This window comes from Rhizophagus irregularis, chromosome 29 (assembly GCF_026210795.1).
Source record: "Rhizophagus irregularis chromosome 29, complete sequence".
NCBI classification, from domain to species: Eukaryota; Fungi; Glomeromycota; class Glomeromycetes; order Glomerales; family Glomeraceae; genus Rhizophagus; species Rhizophagus irregularis.
This window is the reverse complement of record NC_089457.1, coordinates 1,884,807-1,904,666: the sequence shown is the minus strand read 5'-3', so window position 1 is coordinate 1,904,666 and position 19,860 is coordinate 1,884,807. Positions and strand designations below refer to the sequence as shown.

Genomic DNA, 19,860 nt, shown 5'->3' with positions numbered 1-19,860 from the left:
TAAGCGCCTGCTCATCTGCATCTAATGGATCAGATAAAGAGGTTATGAAACCTTGTTGAGAAGAACTACAAGAAGTAGAAGTTGTTTCGTATAACATCTTGGAAAATTGAGATTGTACTGTGTTGATCATACGATCATTATACTTTTCTTATTTTTCTAAGCTGCGGCTAGGTAGCTGTAGTTTATTTCTTTTTTAAATATTTTTTTTGTTATTAACTTACAAGCAAAAACTCAGAATAATTGTAAATGAGTAAAAAGGTCAAAATAAAGTTACTTATAAAATACCTTTAGGAAGACATCATTGATCGGTATGAAAAAATCAATTTCAGTTTACATTTCAAATATTATAATGACGTCAATCATTTAACTTTTTTTTTGCTAGGATAAAAAATATAAGTATGAATTATATCGTCAAACCAATTTCAGTAATATAGAATAATCAAAATAATTTTTTTAATGCATTTTCAGTTGAAATATATGGAACAATTAGCTAATTTTGCATCCTTAATTTTTTCTTAGAATAACGAATGGTTATTTCATCACCTCCGGGTTGAATTCCATTCATTATTTCTAATTTAGATGCATTAAAATGTTGTACATCAATTTAATGCTGTGCAAAGATGTAAATATGATAAGGACTGAGACAAAGCATTTTTATGGAGTAGATGGTTTCTGTTCTTTTTTTTTTCTTTATTTTCATAGATTAAATTTTGTTTTTGTTAGATTATTTTTCTTTTATACTTCTTTTTATTTCTTATTTGTGGCATTATAGAGTTTATATTACGGACAGATCAAGATAAATAGGTCATATCGTCATATCGGCTGATTGGAAAAATCAAGCCAATTAATATTTAAGCTCAGTTGATAAAATTATGGGAGGCTTTTCTGATCAGCCGATATGTCGACTCAACTTTGATACCACATTTTTCTTTAAAATATTTGCTAGTTGGATAGGATGGATAATTAGATCAGTGGATTTAACTTATATTACACCAAATTTTAAACTTGGAAATCGGCGAGAAATAAATAATAAAAATATTTTAATTGGGTTAAAATCTTATTAAATTCCTTTTAGTCATATATAATGTTATATATAAATATTAGAAAAACTCATGCTTTATTTTCAACTTATATTCGTAAATAGCACCAAGAACAGGTTAGAAATGAACGCCGATTACATTTATTAAGTATTGCTATAACCGGATAAGGGGACAGACAAATGATTGGCTGAGCTGATTTTAGCATTAAAATTTACGACATTTACGTGCAATCACTTTACTCTCTCTTTCGCATATTGATTGTTGTTTGATGTCGTGGAATCCTCCCCCAGGTGCTCCCTCACAATTTGGGCAACCAAGGCCAAACATTTATGTAATGAGCTCAAAATTTATTGATTCACTAATTTTTTTTGTGTTTAATCGAAAAAAATTTCTTAAACATTTCTTACTCATTTTAACTCTTCAGCCACCGCAAAGACCCGGCTATCAAGCTTCTCCATATGCTCCACGTCCAGTTCAAAATCAGCCCTTTGTACCTGGACAAGCTCCTTTTGCACCTCAGCCCGTACGATCTACTTTTATTTATTATATTTATTCTTTCTCCCTTTACAAAAAGCTGAACTCTTTTATTTTTTAGATGCAAATTTGGACAGAACATACTTCACCTGACGGACGTAAATATTATTTCAATTCAATTACTAAACAAAGTAGTTGGGACAAACCTGATGAATTAAAAACTTCCGAAGAGGTAATAGTTAAGCTAAAATAATTTTATATATGATAAATTTGAATTGAATTTCTCGATGTTTCAGTTAGCACTAGGTTCTTGTGCTTGGAAAGAATTCACAGCAGAAGGTGGTCGCAAATATTATTATAATTCTATCACAAATGAATCTAAATGGGAAATTCCGCCTGAATATAAAGGTAAGTAAATGATTAATAAAGCATTATAATAATTTAATAATATAATTAATTGTTGTTATTTTCATCTCATTCTAGAATTTCTCGAAAAGTTGGAAAGAGATAAAAAGCCATCGTATGATTTTGTTATTATTTTTGAATTGGGATTTAAAGTGTATCTAATTCTTTTCTGGTATTGTATTTTAGGCATATTGAAACTTCACATCAATCAAATGGCTCAATTGTTTCACCAAATCAACAAGATATAGAGCGCGCTAGACAACTGAGTGTTCCTTCTGTTAGTCCTGTTAATGTTACTCCTGTAAATGTACCTATAAGACCAATGGGAGTAGCTGCTCCTGTGGTTAGTCCTAATATACCCATACCAATTCAACAACCTAAACTTCCAAAAATTGAATTTGAGACTAAAGAGGATGCTGAGGCAGCTTATCGAGAATTGCTTAAAGAATCCGTAAGTCTTGCTGAAAATGAATCCTCGTTTAATTTTTTGATTTTTTTTTTAAACTTATATTTCTTTTTCAGGGTGTTAAAACAGATTGGACTTGGGAACAAACCATGAGAGCAATAATAGCAAAACCTATGTATCGTGCACTTAAAACATTAGTAGAACGGAAACAAGCTTTTCAAGATTATGTAGATGACCTCAGAAAAAAGGAAGAAGTAAGTTCTAGGATTATATTATTGGATGGGGGAATGGTGAAAATGTTCACGTGGCCATTTTCACCGCGACATAGATAAAAATGTCGGTTAGACATTGTGAACGTTTGAGTATACTTATCTTATGTATTTTTACGTTACATTACAGGAAGAAAAAAGAGCGAAAGCCATTAAAATTCGGCTAGATTTTATTTCCCTACTTGAAACGCATCCAGAAGTTAATTCTTCTACTCGTTATCGGTATTGATTTAAATTTTTTTTTATTATGTACTCAGTAATATCACGAATAAAATTAACGGTCAATGTTGTTTCTTTCATATTTTAGAAAAGTGTGTGAAGTTCTGAGTGAAAAGACGGCATTTAAAGCTGTTGAGGATGATCGATTACGCGAAGAAATTTTCAGTGAATATATTTATGATCTTCGGAAACAAGAAAAGGTAAACAACTTGATTAATTCATTAAGATAATTTATATATTAAATTAAAATTTGTTTATGCAGGAAGTACAAAGAGCTATTCGTAAAGAGAATATGGAAAAGTTTAATCAACTTCTAAAATCACTTCCGAGTATTACAGAAACTACACGATGGGTGGATGCTCAACAAATATATGCTAATACTCCTGAATATCAGCAAGATAAAACCCTTCGAGAAATGGATATGTTAGATTTTTTGGCTGTATATGAGGAGCATATTAAAATTTTAGAACGTGAAACAGCTGATAAGAAAAAACGAGAACTTGAAGAGCAAACTAGACAACAGCGAAGAAATAGGGATGCATATAGAACTTTGATGAACGAATTGCGGCAGAAAAATGTGATAAATGCTAAATCGAAATGGAAAGAAATATATCCATTAATTCATACTGATGAGCAGTATCAAAATATGCTTGGGCAACCTGGATCAAATCCTCTTGAATTATTTTGGGATGTAGTCGAAGAACTTGATGAAATATTATATCAGCAACGTAAAATTGTTACTGAAATTATGAAGGTAATTTTTTGTAAATCTGTAAATCGTAATTTTTTGGTTTAATCACACAATAACCTTATATATACATTTGTATTAAATAAAAGACAAAAGATGTCACTATAAATTCTGGAATGTCATTTGAACAATTTCAAGTCGCATGTAGTTCAGATGATCGTATTTCTTCAGTAAATGAAACCAATCTAAGGATAATCTTTGAACAGGTATTGTTTTTAAAAATTTCGTTCATTTTCGTTATAATTATGATTAATACTATTTTTATTTGTGATAATTGAAGTTACAAAGAAAACAAGAAAGAAGACAACGTAGAAAATTAGATGCATTTAAAACAATTCTTAAGCATTTTGAAGCAAATATCACGCCTGATGCTACTTGGGAGAAGGTGCGATATGAAATTTTTTTTTTTTTTTCCTCAACATTATATTCGTAATATTACAATTTAAATACAACTTGATTATTTATCAAGTCATCGAGACTCATTTGTTTATGATTGAACATTTTGGAACAATTTCATTTTATTATTCTTGTCATTGGGCTTTTTACGGCTTGTTTTTTATTACATTTTTTTTTTAATAGGTACGACCAATAATTGAGAAAACCGAAGAATTTCAAGCAATAGAATCTGAGGAGCAACGTATTGAAGTTTTTAATAAATTTATCGAACGGATCAAGGTAATAAAAAAAAAAAAAAAAAAAAATTTTATAAATTGATTTCATTTATTTACACCTATATATATTCATTTATTTTTATTATAAGGAAAAGATTCTGAAAAAAGGGGATGATAGTGAAGAAGAAGAAGGTACTCTTAAAGATGATGATCTTGATGATGATCGACATGTGTCTGGCGAACGTAAAAAAAAGCATAAGAGTAGTCATCGATCCTATCATCACCGAAGATCCCATCATTACTCTGATTATTCGGCTGAGAGTGGTGATTATTCAGATAGAGAAAAGGATAGTAGTGATAAACGTAAACGACGAAAGGTAAATTAAACTTGCCAGGTCTATATTATATGTAAGATCGAGTTGTTTATATTATACAAAAAATAAAATTCATTATTATATACTTTAACATTTAAAATTAGCAAAAATCCAAAATTGAAACAAGATATGCAGAATCTAGGTATCAAGAATATAATAGATATAATGAACAAAAACATAGTGATTATATATCTCATTCTTCAAGATCACCTACTAGAGTTCACCATGATTATAAAATTCATTCCCCTAAACAAGAAACTGTTTATAAAAATATATCACCTAAATCAGAAGAAATATTAAAATCTCAATCGCCCAAAAATGATGAATCTCAAATAGAAGTCATCAAACATGATGATTCAAGCGCGGAAGAAGGCGAGTATGTAGAATAATAAAAAAAACGATTCAGTCTTATTCAATATTCACTCCACTATTGTCAGTGCTATATTTTAGTTATAAGCAAATTCTTGAAGTATGAGGCTTTGTCATTTTGGATTACAATGATAGAAAGGTGAGATTTAGAATAAATGTGAATTAATTGATCATTATATAAAATTTGATAAATAAAAATATACCAAAAAGTTTTATCGAGCAAATTATACAGCTATCAAAATTACCGATCATTGGAATGAAAATATTTGATGATAATTTTTTTTAAAAAAGGTAAGTGTTACTACATCTATTTACAATAATAAATAATTTATGTACACAACTTTGTAAGTATAAATTATAATAAAAAAATGTAACATTTCTAAAAAAGTTATTATTAAAATTCTGCTGTGACATCCGAATTATTTCGTTAAAAGATTAAAGATTTCTTATCTTTGATAGTTTCTACTTAATTTGTTAATTCTTTGATGCGGAGATATACATTTTCAATAAAGAATTATTTTTAGGGTTAATGTGAATTGAAGATCATTAATGCAATATGTATTATGGCTTGGGAAAAAATGTGGGGAATTCAAAATTTCTTCCCATTCACAACTTAATTTTACATAAATTACATATATATATTATATATATTGCGTAATAAATTTGTACGATGGGAATATTTATAATAATAGTAACTTTTTTTTTTTCGGTTATCATGTTCAATCAAAGAATAAACCGGTTTTTCATTTCTATGAATTCCTTTGTTTGAGAAACGAACTATTATCTACATGTAACTAATAAGAGGAAGGGAGGAAGGTTATTTAGACCTGATATATATTTTGATTAAAAATAACATAGATAAGGTAAGTAAGTACATATGTATCACGTATACGACTTTAAAAAGTACAGTATATGATGAATAGATATATCCAATGAGAATTAAAGAATAAACGGTTTATTAAACAAAGAATTTTACGATTTGACGAAATTTAAAATTCACCACTAACTTTTTAAAGAAAGTTTCAAAAAAAAAAAAAAAAATCAATTATTTTTATTAAGTTCCTGAGTTCTGTCAAAAATATCACGTGAAAACAATTAATTAAAAATTTCTTATCTTTAACCGTCATCACCCGATAAAAGTTAAAAATGGATCTACAAATGGTCCTGAGTCGAAAGTTCCAAAATAAGGAGACTAACACACGACCTTCTCCGCATACTAAACTTAATTAAGTTAAGTGTAAATTTAAAGAAGAATTGGTCCGTTCACTCGGTTTAAAATTACTTAGTGTAACACGTGTATACATATAGAAATGTGATTAGTATGAAAAGAAGCATATATTCTAGTATGAAAATTTTAAAAGAAGCATATGATCGAAATATTTTGATGGTGATACAATACCATTATCTCAGAAAGTGATTGAAGTTTTGGGAGTAAGAGAATAATAGAAATAAGAGAAACAAGGAGAATAGATTTTTTGAGGGAATTCATCGCACTTGTACAGTATATACAATATTATATAATGTAATACAAAAAAAATAAAAATAAAAATAAAAAAATTAAAATTTTTTAATTGTGAATATATTTTCCCCACATCTTTTTTTTAACATGCATATAAAGTGTAAACAAAAGCAAATTATTTTCCGAAAAAAAATTTAAATGAAATTTATGAATAAGTCATTATTCGTATGTTGTGTATGAGAGAGATGATAAAGTGTGAGAAATAACCATGAGAATAAATGTTGTGATGTTATGTAATATGTAAAAATTTTCAATCCACTTTATTAACGTTTATTCAACCTGCTAAATCATTGTATTGTACAAATGTACGAAATTGTACGAAATTTAATTGGTATGTACAGTAACAGCAAGATTTTTTTAATGATGTGTACAACAACAACAATATGATACAATATTATTTTTTTTTGTTTCTCATAATTTTCACTTGATAATAATGACAATAAAAAAAATTTTCTAAAATGAGTAAAATAACAATATTATATATAATATAATACACAACATAAATTCGTTTTTTTTTCTTTTTAAGCATAGTACCTAAATAAGCGGCACAATATATATATTTTATTTTTTTTTGTTTTTGTTAGTATGAACTCATTATACTTTTTTAAAACATTGTAACTAAATTAGGAAACGTAAAAGTGTGGGGTAAAAAAAAAAGAAATCTATTTTTTTTTTGTTTACTTATAATAAATATTTTTATTATTTTTTTTTTTGTGGGGTGAGAAAAAAATAATTACCTTAATTATATTAGTAGTTATAATAAGCGGTATGTTGCAAATCTTGGCTTAATTTAATTTTTTTTGAATTTTGGCGCAGTAAGTTTTTCATGGAAATTTTTTATGAAAATTGGTTCAATATAATATTTACAAAGTAATTTATTTGAACTGAATAAAAAAAATCAATATAGTTATATATTAGATACATTAATATTATTCGCTTATGTGATTTTTTTTTTTTGTACGTGAGAATTATATAGTGCAAGAGAGAGAAAAGAAAAATATCGTTTATTTGTTAAAAATTGGTTGAATTCAAGATTATGACTCAGTTCTTACTCAGATAACTTTGACTCGGTACCAAACAAAATTCAGCCAAATAAATCAACCTTTCTTCTTTTCTTTTTGGGCGATGTAATATGATCAAGTCACGTCCCTTTTTTAGTTTATTTAATTTCAATCGATTTTCTTCAAACGATTGTATTTTTTTTTTTTGGGAATATTTTTTTTTTTACTTACATCATTAATAATTAAAATTCACCCCATAAAATAAACAAATAATTTTTTTTTTTCAAAGAAATTCCTTTTTTTTCAAATAATGAAATGAATAAAAAAGAATGATCAATATGATCAATTAAAAGTTTCATTTTCCTTTTCACTATACGTATTAGGTATCACGGATGATCCATAATTTTCCCCATAATTTGGTTCTTTTTATTTAAAAAAAGGATTAATGAATTTTTATTATGCATAATATAACCTTCCTTTTGTGTATCACATAAAGAAAAAGACAATTGACAGGATTTTTTTTTTTTTTTAACAATAACAATAATGAACAATAATGATAACAATAATTATTTTTATTTTATTTTTTTTTATTTGTTTGATTTATTTGGTAATATTTTTGTCATACGAAGGAATTTTTAAATCGGTTTTTTTTAAAAAAAAATTTAAAAATAAAAAAAAATGAATAAAATGATATTTTTGGAAAATATTGAAAATATTAACTTAGTAAAGCAGATAGATATTTTTGGAAAATATTGAAATATTAAATTAGCAAAGTAGATATTTTTGGAAAATATTGAGAATATTAACTTAGTAAAGTAGATATTTTTGGAAAATATTTGAAAAATATTAATTTAGTAAAGTAGATATTTTTGGAAAATATTGAAAAATATTTGTTAATTACTTTATAATAAAAACTTGAATTATTGAATTACCTGTACCTCATTATTATTATTATTATTATTTACGTTTCAATATTTTTTTTTACGCAAAAAGAGAAAAACAAGTTTTTTTTTTTAAAAAAAAAATGTCTGATATAGTTCGTAATATTTTAAGTAGTTTTTGAATATTAAAGTTTTAAGTAGCTAAGTTTAAGTAGTTTTTCTTAAGTTTATGAAGTTTAGGTAATTTTGAATAGTTTTAACAGTTTGGGTAGTTTCGAATACTTAATACTTAATACTTAATATTTAATACTTAATACTTAATAAATAAAATTGTTGGGAATATGAAAAAATATGAAATTTATTTATTCGGACGTAATCGGACGTATCACAATGAAAAATTCCGGACTTTTGTGACAATTTGACGCAGACGCAGAAGCGCATAAACGCAGAAACGCAGAAACGCAGAAAATGCAGAAAAACGTAAGAATCTAGAATTTGTGACTCGGGAATATTCATTATTTTTTGAATTACGTAATTATATAATACGTATTAGATATGCATTGGGTAACGGATAAAAATAATAACAAACACCTATCTGCCGCTGATATCTTACGCAATACTTTTTATTACGCAATATTATTACTTATTATTACTTATTATTATTATTATGTATGCTTCATTATGCTTCAATTAATTTAATTAAAAAACTTTATCAAAAAACCTTATCAAAACTTAAAAAAAAATATTATTAATCAACCTTAAATTCGATCATGCGACTGATAAAGAAGACTGATAATGAATAACGGATAATGAATAACAGATAATGAATAACAAATTGATAGAATGATAAATGATAAAATGATAAATGATGAAATGATAAATGATTGAAATGATTGAAATGATAAATGATGATAAAAATAAAAAATAAAAAATAAAAATAATTCTTTTATAAAAATAATTCTTTTATAAAAATAATTCTTTTTTTTAAAAAAAAAAACGGTAAAATGATACTGTATTTCGAAAAGATTTACTTTGAAATATATATATATGTAATTTTATATTATATATCATATTCTATTATTTATTTATTCATTTATTTATTATTTCATTAAAAAACGGTTAAAAAAAATAAAAAATTTTCTCATTGAAAAAATAAATATATACAAATATATATGTATATAAGATACATATATGTAAATTTATAAATTTTTTTTTTGACGAAAAAAAAAAATATTTATTTATTTATTTATTTACTAATTATTTATTTATTTATTGTAAAAAAAAAATGGGTTTGGTTGTAAAAAAAAAATGATTACAGCCAATTACGAAAAAAAAATCAAGTATTTTTAATTGTGAAAAAAAAGTGTTTTACTATTAATTGTGAGAATAAAAAAAAGTGTTTTATTATTAATTGTGAGAAAAAAAAAAAGTGGTTTACTATTAATTGTGAAAAAAAAAGTGGGTTATTATTACAAAGTATCTACTGTATTTACTATTAAAAAGTGCTTACTATTGAAAATTATCCACCTCTAAAAAATGGTGTGAAAAAAAAAATAATTATTTTTTTTTTTCTTGCCGTTTTTTTTTTCATTCTCATATCATTCTCATACTCATCATTCGGGTCTGCCCAACAAAAATATTTATGCAATGTTATGTGAAACTCAAATGTGTTATACACCACCTTACATATATAATACATATGTTAAACCCATTAAAATTACTCATTGTGATTAATAAATTTATCTTTTTTTTTTATTTATCTATAAATAACTCCACGTGTAAAAAAAAATTGTCATTTGGAGTAATAAAAATCAACAAGACTAACAAGAATTTGTTTATATTGAAGAGAACGAATAATCAAATGTATTTCAACGCTACACAGCTTTATAAAGAAAGACCGAAAGTGTTTATAAACTACGGCTTTTTTTCAATAACAATATCCGAAACTCAATAATACTTGGCATTCAAACTAGGTAATAAAAAAACAAATAAAAAGGTTTAGATCATTTAGAATGACGCAATTTAAATAAACCTATTTTTGTTATTAATAATAAAAGAAATAAATGATAAATGGTAAAATTGTAAATTGTAACGTATTTTAAAATGTAAGATGTAACGTATTTTAAATGGTTTAAAGTATTTTAAAATGTAAGAAATGTAAAATGTAAACGTATTTTAAAATGTAACGTATTTTGCAATTTGAAATGTATTTTTTATTTACATTCTATTTTACACTAACAATATTACATTCCTACACTATACACAATATACATTCTACAATATACATTCTACATATACATGTTCGTTTTACATATAGATACATATTATATACATATCATATAATATCATAATATTATAGATCATGTATAAATATGTACATATAAAAAACATCTTTTTTAATATTTTTCTTTCATATTTCCTTTATAGGATAATTTTTATTCTTTCAGAAAAAAAAAATTTTTTTTTTGCTTTTTTTTCTTTCATCAATGGAAGAAAAAAAAATTTTTTTTTTTTCATCATCATCTTTCTATAATATTTTACCATTTTTCATTTTATTTGTTTGTTTGTTTTAATTATTTTTTTTTTTTTTTTTTTACGCCTTTCCCCCCCCTTCAAAAAGTCCAAATGTTTTAATTATTGAAAGAGATGGTGTGATGAATGATTTTCTTTGTTTTTTTTTTTTATTACATACATACTAAAAAGAACATACGAGATATGTAAAGATATGTAACAATATGTATAAAGGAAATCATCATTTTGCGTCTAATCGGTTAAGCAGTTCTCTTTAGCCCTTTTTTTTTTTTTTTCTTTTTTTTGTTTACTATATTTGTTATTATAACCTGTGAATAATCTATTTGATCAGTGAAACTTTTCCCAAAAATAAAGATCTTCCATAATTCCGAATGAAAATCGAAAATAAAAAAAATACCGTTTATTTTTTTTTTTTTAGGGGGGGGAGAAGAGGGAGGGATAAAAAAAAAGTACGCCCGTGTTTCAATATTATTAATTTAAAACAATTAATCCCCTTTTTTTTAATAACAAAACCAATAATTTATTGCCAATAATAAGTTATATATAAATAAGCACTTGCTATTTTTGTTAACAATATAACAATAGCGACCCTTTTTTTTATACCAATTGAATGATATATAAATAATTTTTTTTTTTTTTTAAAGATAATCTTACTTGTAAATCTATACGTGAAGGTTGTAAATCTATACGTAAAGTTGTAAATCTAAACGTAAAGGGTCAAAGGGTTCGATATATAGAATATCTTTATACTGGATATGAATAGAATATCCTATACTGGAAAAAAAGAATTAGACGTTCGAATTTTTTTTTTTTTTTGATCTTAAAAACAAAATGAAACAAAAATGACAATTACGACAATTTCATACAACAATTGAAACAAAATCATTTTTATAAAAAATATATTTTAAAATTTACAAACATTTTTACATACATTTTAACATTTTACATACATTTTAACATTTTACATACATTTTAACATTTTACATACATTTTAACATTTTTACAAACATTTTTACAAAATTTCTCAAAAACTTTTTTTGAAAAAAAAATTTTTTTTTTTTTATCGTTGTGTTGATGTTTTTTATTTTTTATTTTTTATTATTATTTTGTAGAATAATCAATTAATAATTTATACTACATAATAATTATTAATTCGTATAATTTTTTATCTTTTTTCTTAAAAAAAAAAAAAGTAAGTGTATATATATATAAAAAGTCTAGACCTAGATATTATTTACATTTTTTTTTAATCTTGTAATTGATTTGTATTTTTTTCTCATGTGGTAAAAAAAAACATAATGTGTATATTTTTATAACAAATTCTAAATCTTTTTTTTTTTTTGAAATTAATAAAACAATAATTTTTTTTTTAAAGCATGATTTTATAATTATAATTATTTCTTTTTTTTGTGATAATATAATCCTACTGTAAATTTTTTCATTGTCCATGGTTTTAAAATCGTAAAATTTTTTTAATATAATTAATTAAATGTATATTTAAAATCATGAAATCTTAAAAAAGGTTATCTTAAAAAAAGGTCACGGGATGAAAAATATAAACAATTTAAAATGAAGAGATTGAAAGGGCTTAAAATTTCATTCCGGTTTTTTTTTTGATCACCCTTTGTATCCTATCAATTCTTCATTAAAAAATTCGTCCTTTGAGAACCATATCAGAACACCAATGCATGATTTCTCGGACACCATTGGCAATATTAACAGCCTTATCTACAATATCATCTTTGTCTTCTTCGTCATCTTCATTGAAATTATTTGGCGGTGGTATTATGGCTTCAGCATGATGATATGTAGGAATATCGAAATCGATTAGATCTATATCTAAATCATCGTCGTCATCATACATCCAAGACTGATCTTGTGAAGATGATGATGTTGTTGATGTTGATGTTGATGTTGTTGTTGTTGTTGTTGTTGATGTTGATGATGTTGATGTTGATGGTACAGTACTCGAAGATGATGATGAATTTGAAGAATTTGCTCGACGTCTTGAACTTGAATATAATGAAGAATATTCATTGTTATGAATACGATCCTCTTTTAATTTTGTTGGAGCCAATTTACATATTGTTGATAAATCTCTATTTTTCTTTTTTGGAGGAGAATTTTTCATCAATATTCCATCATCACTACTACTATCTGAATCATTTAATTCATCAACATCGTCATCACTTTCGACGGCAATACATTGTTCAACACGATCGTTGAATTGAATTTTTCGGTTAATTCTTTCAACGGGTAATTTTGTTGGACCTGTCGTTGGGGTTGTTGGCCCGGATATTGAAGAACAAGTTGAGGCGGTTTCACAATCACTTGCATCTGAATCATTATCCCGATCCTTTTCTTTGTCCCTTCTATATAATTGAGTATCGGAATTACTTGATACTAAAGGACCATATCTTCCTTTGGGGCGCAGTATTTCTGATATTGATTTTTTCTTTAAACATGATTTTGTAGATGTTGTTGATGCCAAGAGATTTAATTTATCCTCAGTAGTTTGTAATTTAGGTGAAGTTTCACTATTACTTGTCCAAGCCGTATGTAAAGGCCCATATAGCCAAGTCACATCGCTGTCTTTTAACCTAATTATAAATTATAAAGTATAAAGTAAATACCAAAGTAATGATTATATATATATGTAGTGTGTGTTTTTTTAAAAAAAAACTTACCAATTTAATTTTTTAGGGTTAACGGTTTTAAGGTTATATTTTTGTTTTGCCCAGGTTCTCCAAGAAGCATTTTCAAGTCGCATTCCATTTGAAAGTTCCTTTTTTTGTTTTGACATTACTTTCCAAGAAGTCCAAATATCATCTTCTTGAGTCCATTCATGAGAGAGATAATCAACACAAATTTTTGGAGCATATTGAAGACCCGGTATAATACCACTTAAATTATCATCGGGAATCATGTTTGTTGATTGAATTTGCATTGAACAACTTCTTTTATGACAAATTGTGGTGGTTGATTTTGTTTTGGTGGCAGGAATAGCCACGGAAGAACAAGTCGTTGTTATTATTGAAGGCAGTTTGATGAATTTAACAAAATTTGTCGTTGAATATATTATATATTCAACAACTTTTTTTCGTGAAAAAGAATGGTTAACCGAGCGTAAAAAAAAAATTGTTCGTAAAGATACCTAATAAAAAGATAAGATAAAAGAGATAGAGAATGAGACACAATGAGAAAACGTTATTTTATATTGATTTGGTAGATACAATTGAAATACCGATTGAGAAAGATAAGGTACAGTTGTATATATATTTATTTTAATATAAAAAACAATAATGAAAACTTACAAAATTATAGAACAAAGGAAAAAACGTTAAAATAATTTTTTTTTTTTTTTTAAGAGGAGAGGGACCAAAAGGTACTTGTCCAAAGAAAACGAGAAAAAAAAAAATTCGGGAGAGAGTCAAATTATCGAGGTTTTTATGAGAAATTTTTTCAAAAAATATTTTAATTAATAATAAATATAATTTATGAAATAGTTCTTTTTAAGAAATGATTCTTTTTTTTTTTTTCATGTATTTAAACAAGATTTTAACATAAAAAAAAAAATTTATTATTATATTTTTTTTTTTTAGTTCTTCAATTTGTAAAAAAGAATATTTTCAAAGAAGGGAAAAGATTTGGACCTTTGGCTTTTATATCTTTTTTTTTTTTTTTTTTTTTTTTTATTTATTTATTTTAATTTATTTACTATTTTAAAAAGTATTACAAAAGCGTTATATAAAGTTATATAAAGTTATATAAAAGCGTATATAAAAAAAAAAAAACGAAAATTTTTTTTCAAAAAGATATAGTGAGATTAAATTATTTTTATTATTAATTATATAAAAAAAATTTTTTTTTTTTTATATATGTAATATATAAAAAAATGAATTTATATGGATGGATTGTAAGTTTTTTTTTATATATATATATTACATGGTATTTATATTTTATATATTAAAAAACGTGTTTTGTAAATAGTAATAGTAATAGTTTTATCGATATCAACTGTATAAAATATGTTACAAATGATTATATTTGGTATAGAAAGGATTTTTTTGTTTGTCAAGGTTATCAATCCGAATCGGAATTTTAGTGTTTGGGCAAAAAAAAAAAAAAAAAAAAAAAAATTGGATGTTATATCATTATTGTTTAATAATTATATATATAACATGATTCGTCCAGCGAGTAATAATAAAAATATAAAGAAAAAGTAAGAAAGAAAAAAAATTTATAGTTAGAAAAAAAAAATCTTGGCGATGATGAAATAATGGTGGTAATGGATATCTTGATAGATAGATATATATACCGTATATATATATATATATATATATATATATACATTAATATATAACTCAATCAATTTTAAAAAAATCGGAAAAAATCGGAAGCAATATATAATGGATTACGGATGATTATCGTGAATAATTTTTTTTTATAATTTCCGGTAATTCCGGTAGATTTATTCTAATACTTTTGCTGAAAAAGGTTCAACATTAAGATATGTGAGACCAAACTGAGCCATTGTCAACCCAAACAGTCATACTTTACCAATCCGAAATCTACCGACTTTAAAATTATTAGTTATGACTAATAAAAAAAGAAAGGGGAAAAGGAAGGCCGATTATCATTAAATTGATTGTCCGCAGCAGGAAATATTTTTTATAAATATTTCCGTTCTCATATATATATATATATATTTTGGTAAAAAAAAAAGGGCACAAAAACCACAAAAAAACCACAAAAAATCACAAAAACCATAAAAACGGTATAAAGAATAAAGAAAGAAAAGATTTTCATAAAAATATCAAAAATATCGAATAAACCAATTAATACAATTAATACAATTTAATACAATTATATGAAATTATATGCACACAATATTACCAATAATAGTTTATCTGCGCAGTAGAAATTTCGGAGAAAGTAAAAAAGAAAAAAAAAATATTTTCGATTATGCACTTTATCAAACAAGTTTATCAATAACGATATCAAGATAGAAAAAGATAAATTTCAGATAATGAATTCAATAATTGATAATTTGATATTCAAGATAAACCACAAAAATTCCAAAAATTCACAAATTTATCACAAATAATATTTTTTTTACCCCGCAGAAAATGATCACTTAATTTGGATGACATTGAATGATAAGCATCAAAAAAATAATAGATTACCAAAAGTGAACATAATACTATATTGGTTTATATTTTAGTTTTTTTATATTTAGATTTTTTATTACTTTTATGAGTTGTATATATTAATTACCAAACTAGTATTCTCGGAGTTTGAACAAACATAATGTAACATAAACATAACGCAATCTACAATACGCATGCGGTATCTTCATAGTAATGTTTTTTATTTTAGCGCCCAAATAAAGAGTTTGGGGGAGAGAAAAAGAAAAAAAGAGAAAAAACAATAACACAAAGAAAGAGGCAAAAACTCAAGATTTCACGGATTTCACGGATTTCACGTGATTTTATCATAAAAATGGGTTCAAGATAAGATCTTCGGTTATTTTATGCATTTTAATGTTGCTTATCAAAAGTATCAAACGTAACGCTAATCAATGGTATCTATTCAATGATATTGTTGTTTTTTTTTTCTCTCGCACACACATTATTAAAAATATAGAACAACTTGTAATAAAACTTGAACGGTAATATCCCTAACCTTAATTAATTTAAGTAATACTTTTTATAAATACTAAACCTTTTCAAGGAAAATCTCACTTCATATAAAAATGCAATACGAAAATCTTTAATAATTGGGATCGAATAAAAGAAGAAGAAAATGAGAATCATAATATTTTTTATAATATTATTATATTTATATGATCGGTTATAATCATAAAATATGCATAATTATATATTTTATTAAAGAATGCTTTTTTAATGCTTTTTTAATGCTTGTTCGTACGATCGTACGAATAAAATGAGGTGAACCCGTACCAAAACATTATCGTATGATATTAATACTATATTTTTACTATGAAAAAAAAAAAACCTATAATAATATAAATCATATATTTTTTGAATCATTTGATAAATTTCCCTTAAAAAAAGACTTTGGATTGATTTTAACTAGTTTTAAACTTTATTTTATTTGATTTTAACTAATAAAAGGAAAAATTGTTTAAAATATAAAATAATAATTATATTTTTTTATCTTTTGAATTTTAAGAGACCAAATTAAGACAACTATCAAAAAAAATAATTCTATACTCGAATAAATTTAATTAATTTATTTGTTACCGAGTTAAAAATGATTACCTTAATAAAGTAACCAACTTTTTAAAAATTTATGCATTGTTACAAATATGGACGTAAAAAATATCCTTGGTTCAAAAAACCATAATCCAAAATTAGTTTAAATCTTCTTCCGGTCTTATCCGACTTTCATGAAATAACGTCGGATTAAAGAATGATTAACCTAAATTAGTTAGTATTATCAAATGGGTTATGTGAATATTTAAAAAGGTTTTGAAAGAAAAAAGGTTATATTGTTTTAAGTATGAATTATTTGACTCAGGATAAATTTTGGGATGAATCTTTTTTTTTTTTTTTCGCAGGAATTCAAAATAAATAAACAAAATTACAATATCACAATAACGCAAAGTTACCTTAAAAATGATAATCAACATTTGAAATTTGAATTACTCAGATAAATACTCAGGTAAAATCGGGTACCCTATTGTGAATGGAGATTGGGACCCTCGGGTATTTATAATATTTTGTATTGTCTTTTTTTTTGATCCAGACCACTCATATTTACATGTTACATGATTATACCTAAGTACCTAACCTAATTTCCTAAAGAATTCATTAATGAATATTCATAATAAATTATTAATCCACATATAATATACTAAGATATTATGGGAACTTTGGGCTTGTTGGCAAAATAAGATCGTTAAAATAGCCCGAACTTTTTTTGCATGGAACAAACAAACAAGAAATTGAAAGGGTAATAAAAATAAAAAAAATTTTTTAACTAAATAAAGTTAAAAAGAATTTTTTAAAGACAATATAATTTTAATAAAATGTAATCAACCAAAAAAAGCGCAGTCAAATAGATTTTTTGCCAAAAAGCACGCCAATATCCGACGTAGATCAACCGAATCACAAATATTTATTTAACCTTGTTTGTATTGGTTTGATAAGGAACCCATCTTTTCCGCCATTAACATAATAATAACGTTACACTTTACACTTTTTGTTACACTTTGTTACACCATATACTATTATATACTTTATATATACTTTATATATACTTTGTATAAACTTATAAACTTTGTATATACTTTGTATATACTTTGTATATGCCCTATTATGTTACCGTAAATCACATTAATTGATACACGTGGAATTCTCAATTTGCAGAAAAAAGATGTTTCAATAAACATCTACTCGCATATATTTTAGACGCGTTCTTTATTTAGTTTAGTAAAAAATTATATGGGTTAATTGGCTTTTTTTTTTTTATTCGATTTCCGTTGTTTCACTTTTTATAAAAAATTGGTGAAGATCGTGAATAAGAATAAAGAATAATATTTTTCATTATATGATTATACAAGAAAATCATGTCGAGAACTTTTTTCCTGGTAACATTTTTCCTAACTAAGATATTATATAATATACACATACATTTATATTTATTATATTATAAAGGAAAAAAACGTTTTTTTACATAATCGGATCCTTATCTTATTTTTTTATCTATGAAATCAGTAAACAGTTTACGATATTGAAAATGAATTTTATTTTTTTAAAGTTTCAAAAAAAAATTTGATATTATAAGATAAGGAATTTTTACGTTATTTTTGATTTTCAACTAATTAAAATAAAAACTTGAAAAAAAAATATTTATTTTCTCACACACAAATAATTTTAAAAAGATAATGATAATAAGGCAAATCCGAAACTTTGTTTTATATACATTTACTTTTATGTAAAAAAAAATAATATTTTCTTTTTAAAAAAACTGCAAATCGCCAATCGATAAAAGATAATGCTTGTTTTTCTTGATTTCCTTGATTACAACCTCCTAAATAAAATTTTTTTATATATTTTTAGAGATAAACCATAAATAGTTTCAATGAAACAGAATAACTTTTTGTAATCCCTATTTTGACTTATTTAGTTGTATTTTACTGCGCCTCCCCCAGATTCTTTTTTTTTTTACAAGTCCCTTTTTCCTTGTGAATGGGAATTTTTTTTTTTTAAAAAAAAAATAAAAAGAAATATTTTCGGCGGGAATATCTTATTATATATTAATTCATTTCCATTTAAAAAAAAAAAAAAAAAAAGTTTAAGAAAAATAATATGTTAAAAAAAAATTATTATTTTCTTACATAAAAAAAAAATTTCATATTTTTTTACGAAAATTACGAAATTTAATGAAATTTGACGTAGTTCAAAATAGCCAAATTACTAGATAAAAAATAATTTATTTGCTCATTTTAACCATTAAGGCATTATCATTTATAATTTACCGTGGTACAATTAATTGAAATTTCGATAATCGAAAATCAATCAAATCGAAACAAAAAAAAAAAATCGAAATTCTTAATTAATGATACTTATATATATTACTATATATATATATTTATTAAATCATCATTATTTAAATAACTTTAATAACCCTTTTCAAATATTTTTTTATCCCCCTTTTCAATTTGTTTCGCACTTTTCGCTTTAACAATTTATAATCAATTCACATGATTAATTCTGCTGTTTTAACTAAACAAGTTTAACTAATTTGGGCCCAAATTAAAAATTATCAATTCCGGAAATCTGGCGTCATCTTAGTGTCATATTTTGAATTTATTGCGTTGGTTAATATATTTGTTTAGTTCTTTTTTTCACATATCACAAGATTTCCTTCTCGCATATTAAAAATTCCAAGTAAATCAATTGTAATATTACTCTTTTTTTTTATAACTGAAATGTTTATATAAAATCATGTTGTACACTGAACTACCATGCCGCACGGATAGTT

At 24.6% G+C, this 19,860-nt stretch overlaps 2 protein-coding genes across 3 annotated transcripts; one reads left to right on the top strand and one right to left on the bottom strand.

Annotated features, from left to right (window-relative positions):
• Positions 1 to 695: 695 nt before the first annotated feature.
• Positions 696 to 5,305, top strand: OCT59_019756 (uncharacterized protein; the record flags this gene model as incomplete). 2 transcript variants are annotated; one of them, XM_025319278.2, is made up of 18 exons in its annotated part: positions 696 to 1,048; positions 1,145 to 1,371; positions 1,465 to 1,563; positions 1,636 to 1,746; positions 1,811 to 1,922; positions 1,998 to 2,034; positions 2,106 to 2,370; positions 2,442 to 2,579; positions 2,725 to 2,816; positions 2,902 to 3,013; positions 3,076 to 3,567; positions 3,651 to 3,767; positions 3,842 to 3,946; positions 4,141 to 4,236; positions 4,322 to 4,549; positions 4,651 to 4,688; positions 4,764 to 4,922; positions 4,997 to 5,021. In XM_025319278.2, exons 2-18 carry the CDS (start codon positions 1,309 to 1,311, stop codon positions 5,019 to 5,021), a joined length of 2,289 nt encoding a protein of 762 aa, XP_025174223.1. In that variant the 5' UTR covers positions 696 to 1,048; positions 1,145 to 1,308. The 2 variants fall into 2 exon arrangements, with proteins under 2 accessions (XP_025174223.1, XP_066005488.1); XM_066143768.1 differs by having other exon boundaries at positions 4,752 to 5,305.
• A 6,603-nt stretch (positions 5,306 to 11,908) lies between these two features.
• OCT59_019755 (uncharacterized protein) lies at positions 11,909 to 14,479 on the bottom strand. The gene is made up of 3 exons (XM_025332282.2): positions 14,163 to 14,479; positions 13,536 to 14,002; positions 11,909 to 13,448 (listed from the first exon to the last, which is right to left on the bottom strand). Exons 2-3 carry the CDS (start codon positions 13,793 to 13,795, stop codon positions 12,494 to 12,496), a joined length of 1,215 nt encoding a protein of 404 aa, XP_025174225.1. The 5' UTR covers positions 13,796 to 14,002; positions 14,163 to 14,479; the 3' UTR covers positions 11,909 to 12,493.
• Positions 14,480 to 19,860: the final 5,381 nt, after the last annotated feature.

Excerpts from the sequence above, each read along its gene's own strand:
- OCT59_019755 (XM_025332282.2), bottom strand. The coding sequence starts at position 13,795 with ATGCAAATTCAATCAACAAACATGATTCCCGATGATAATTTAAGTGGT. Across the intron at positions 13,449-13,535 it reads AACCCTAAAAAATTAAATTG|GTTAAAAGACAGCGATGTGA; the intron begins GTAAGTTTTTTT and ends ATTTATAATTAG.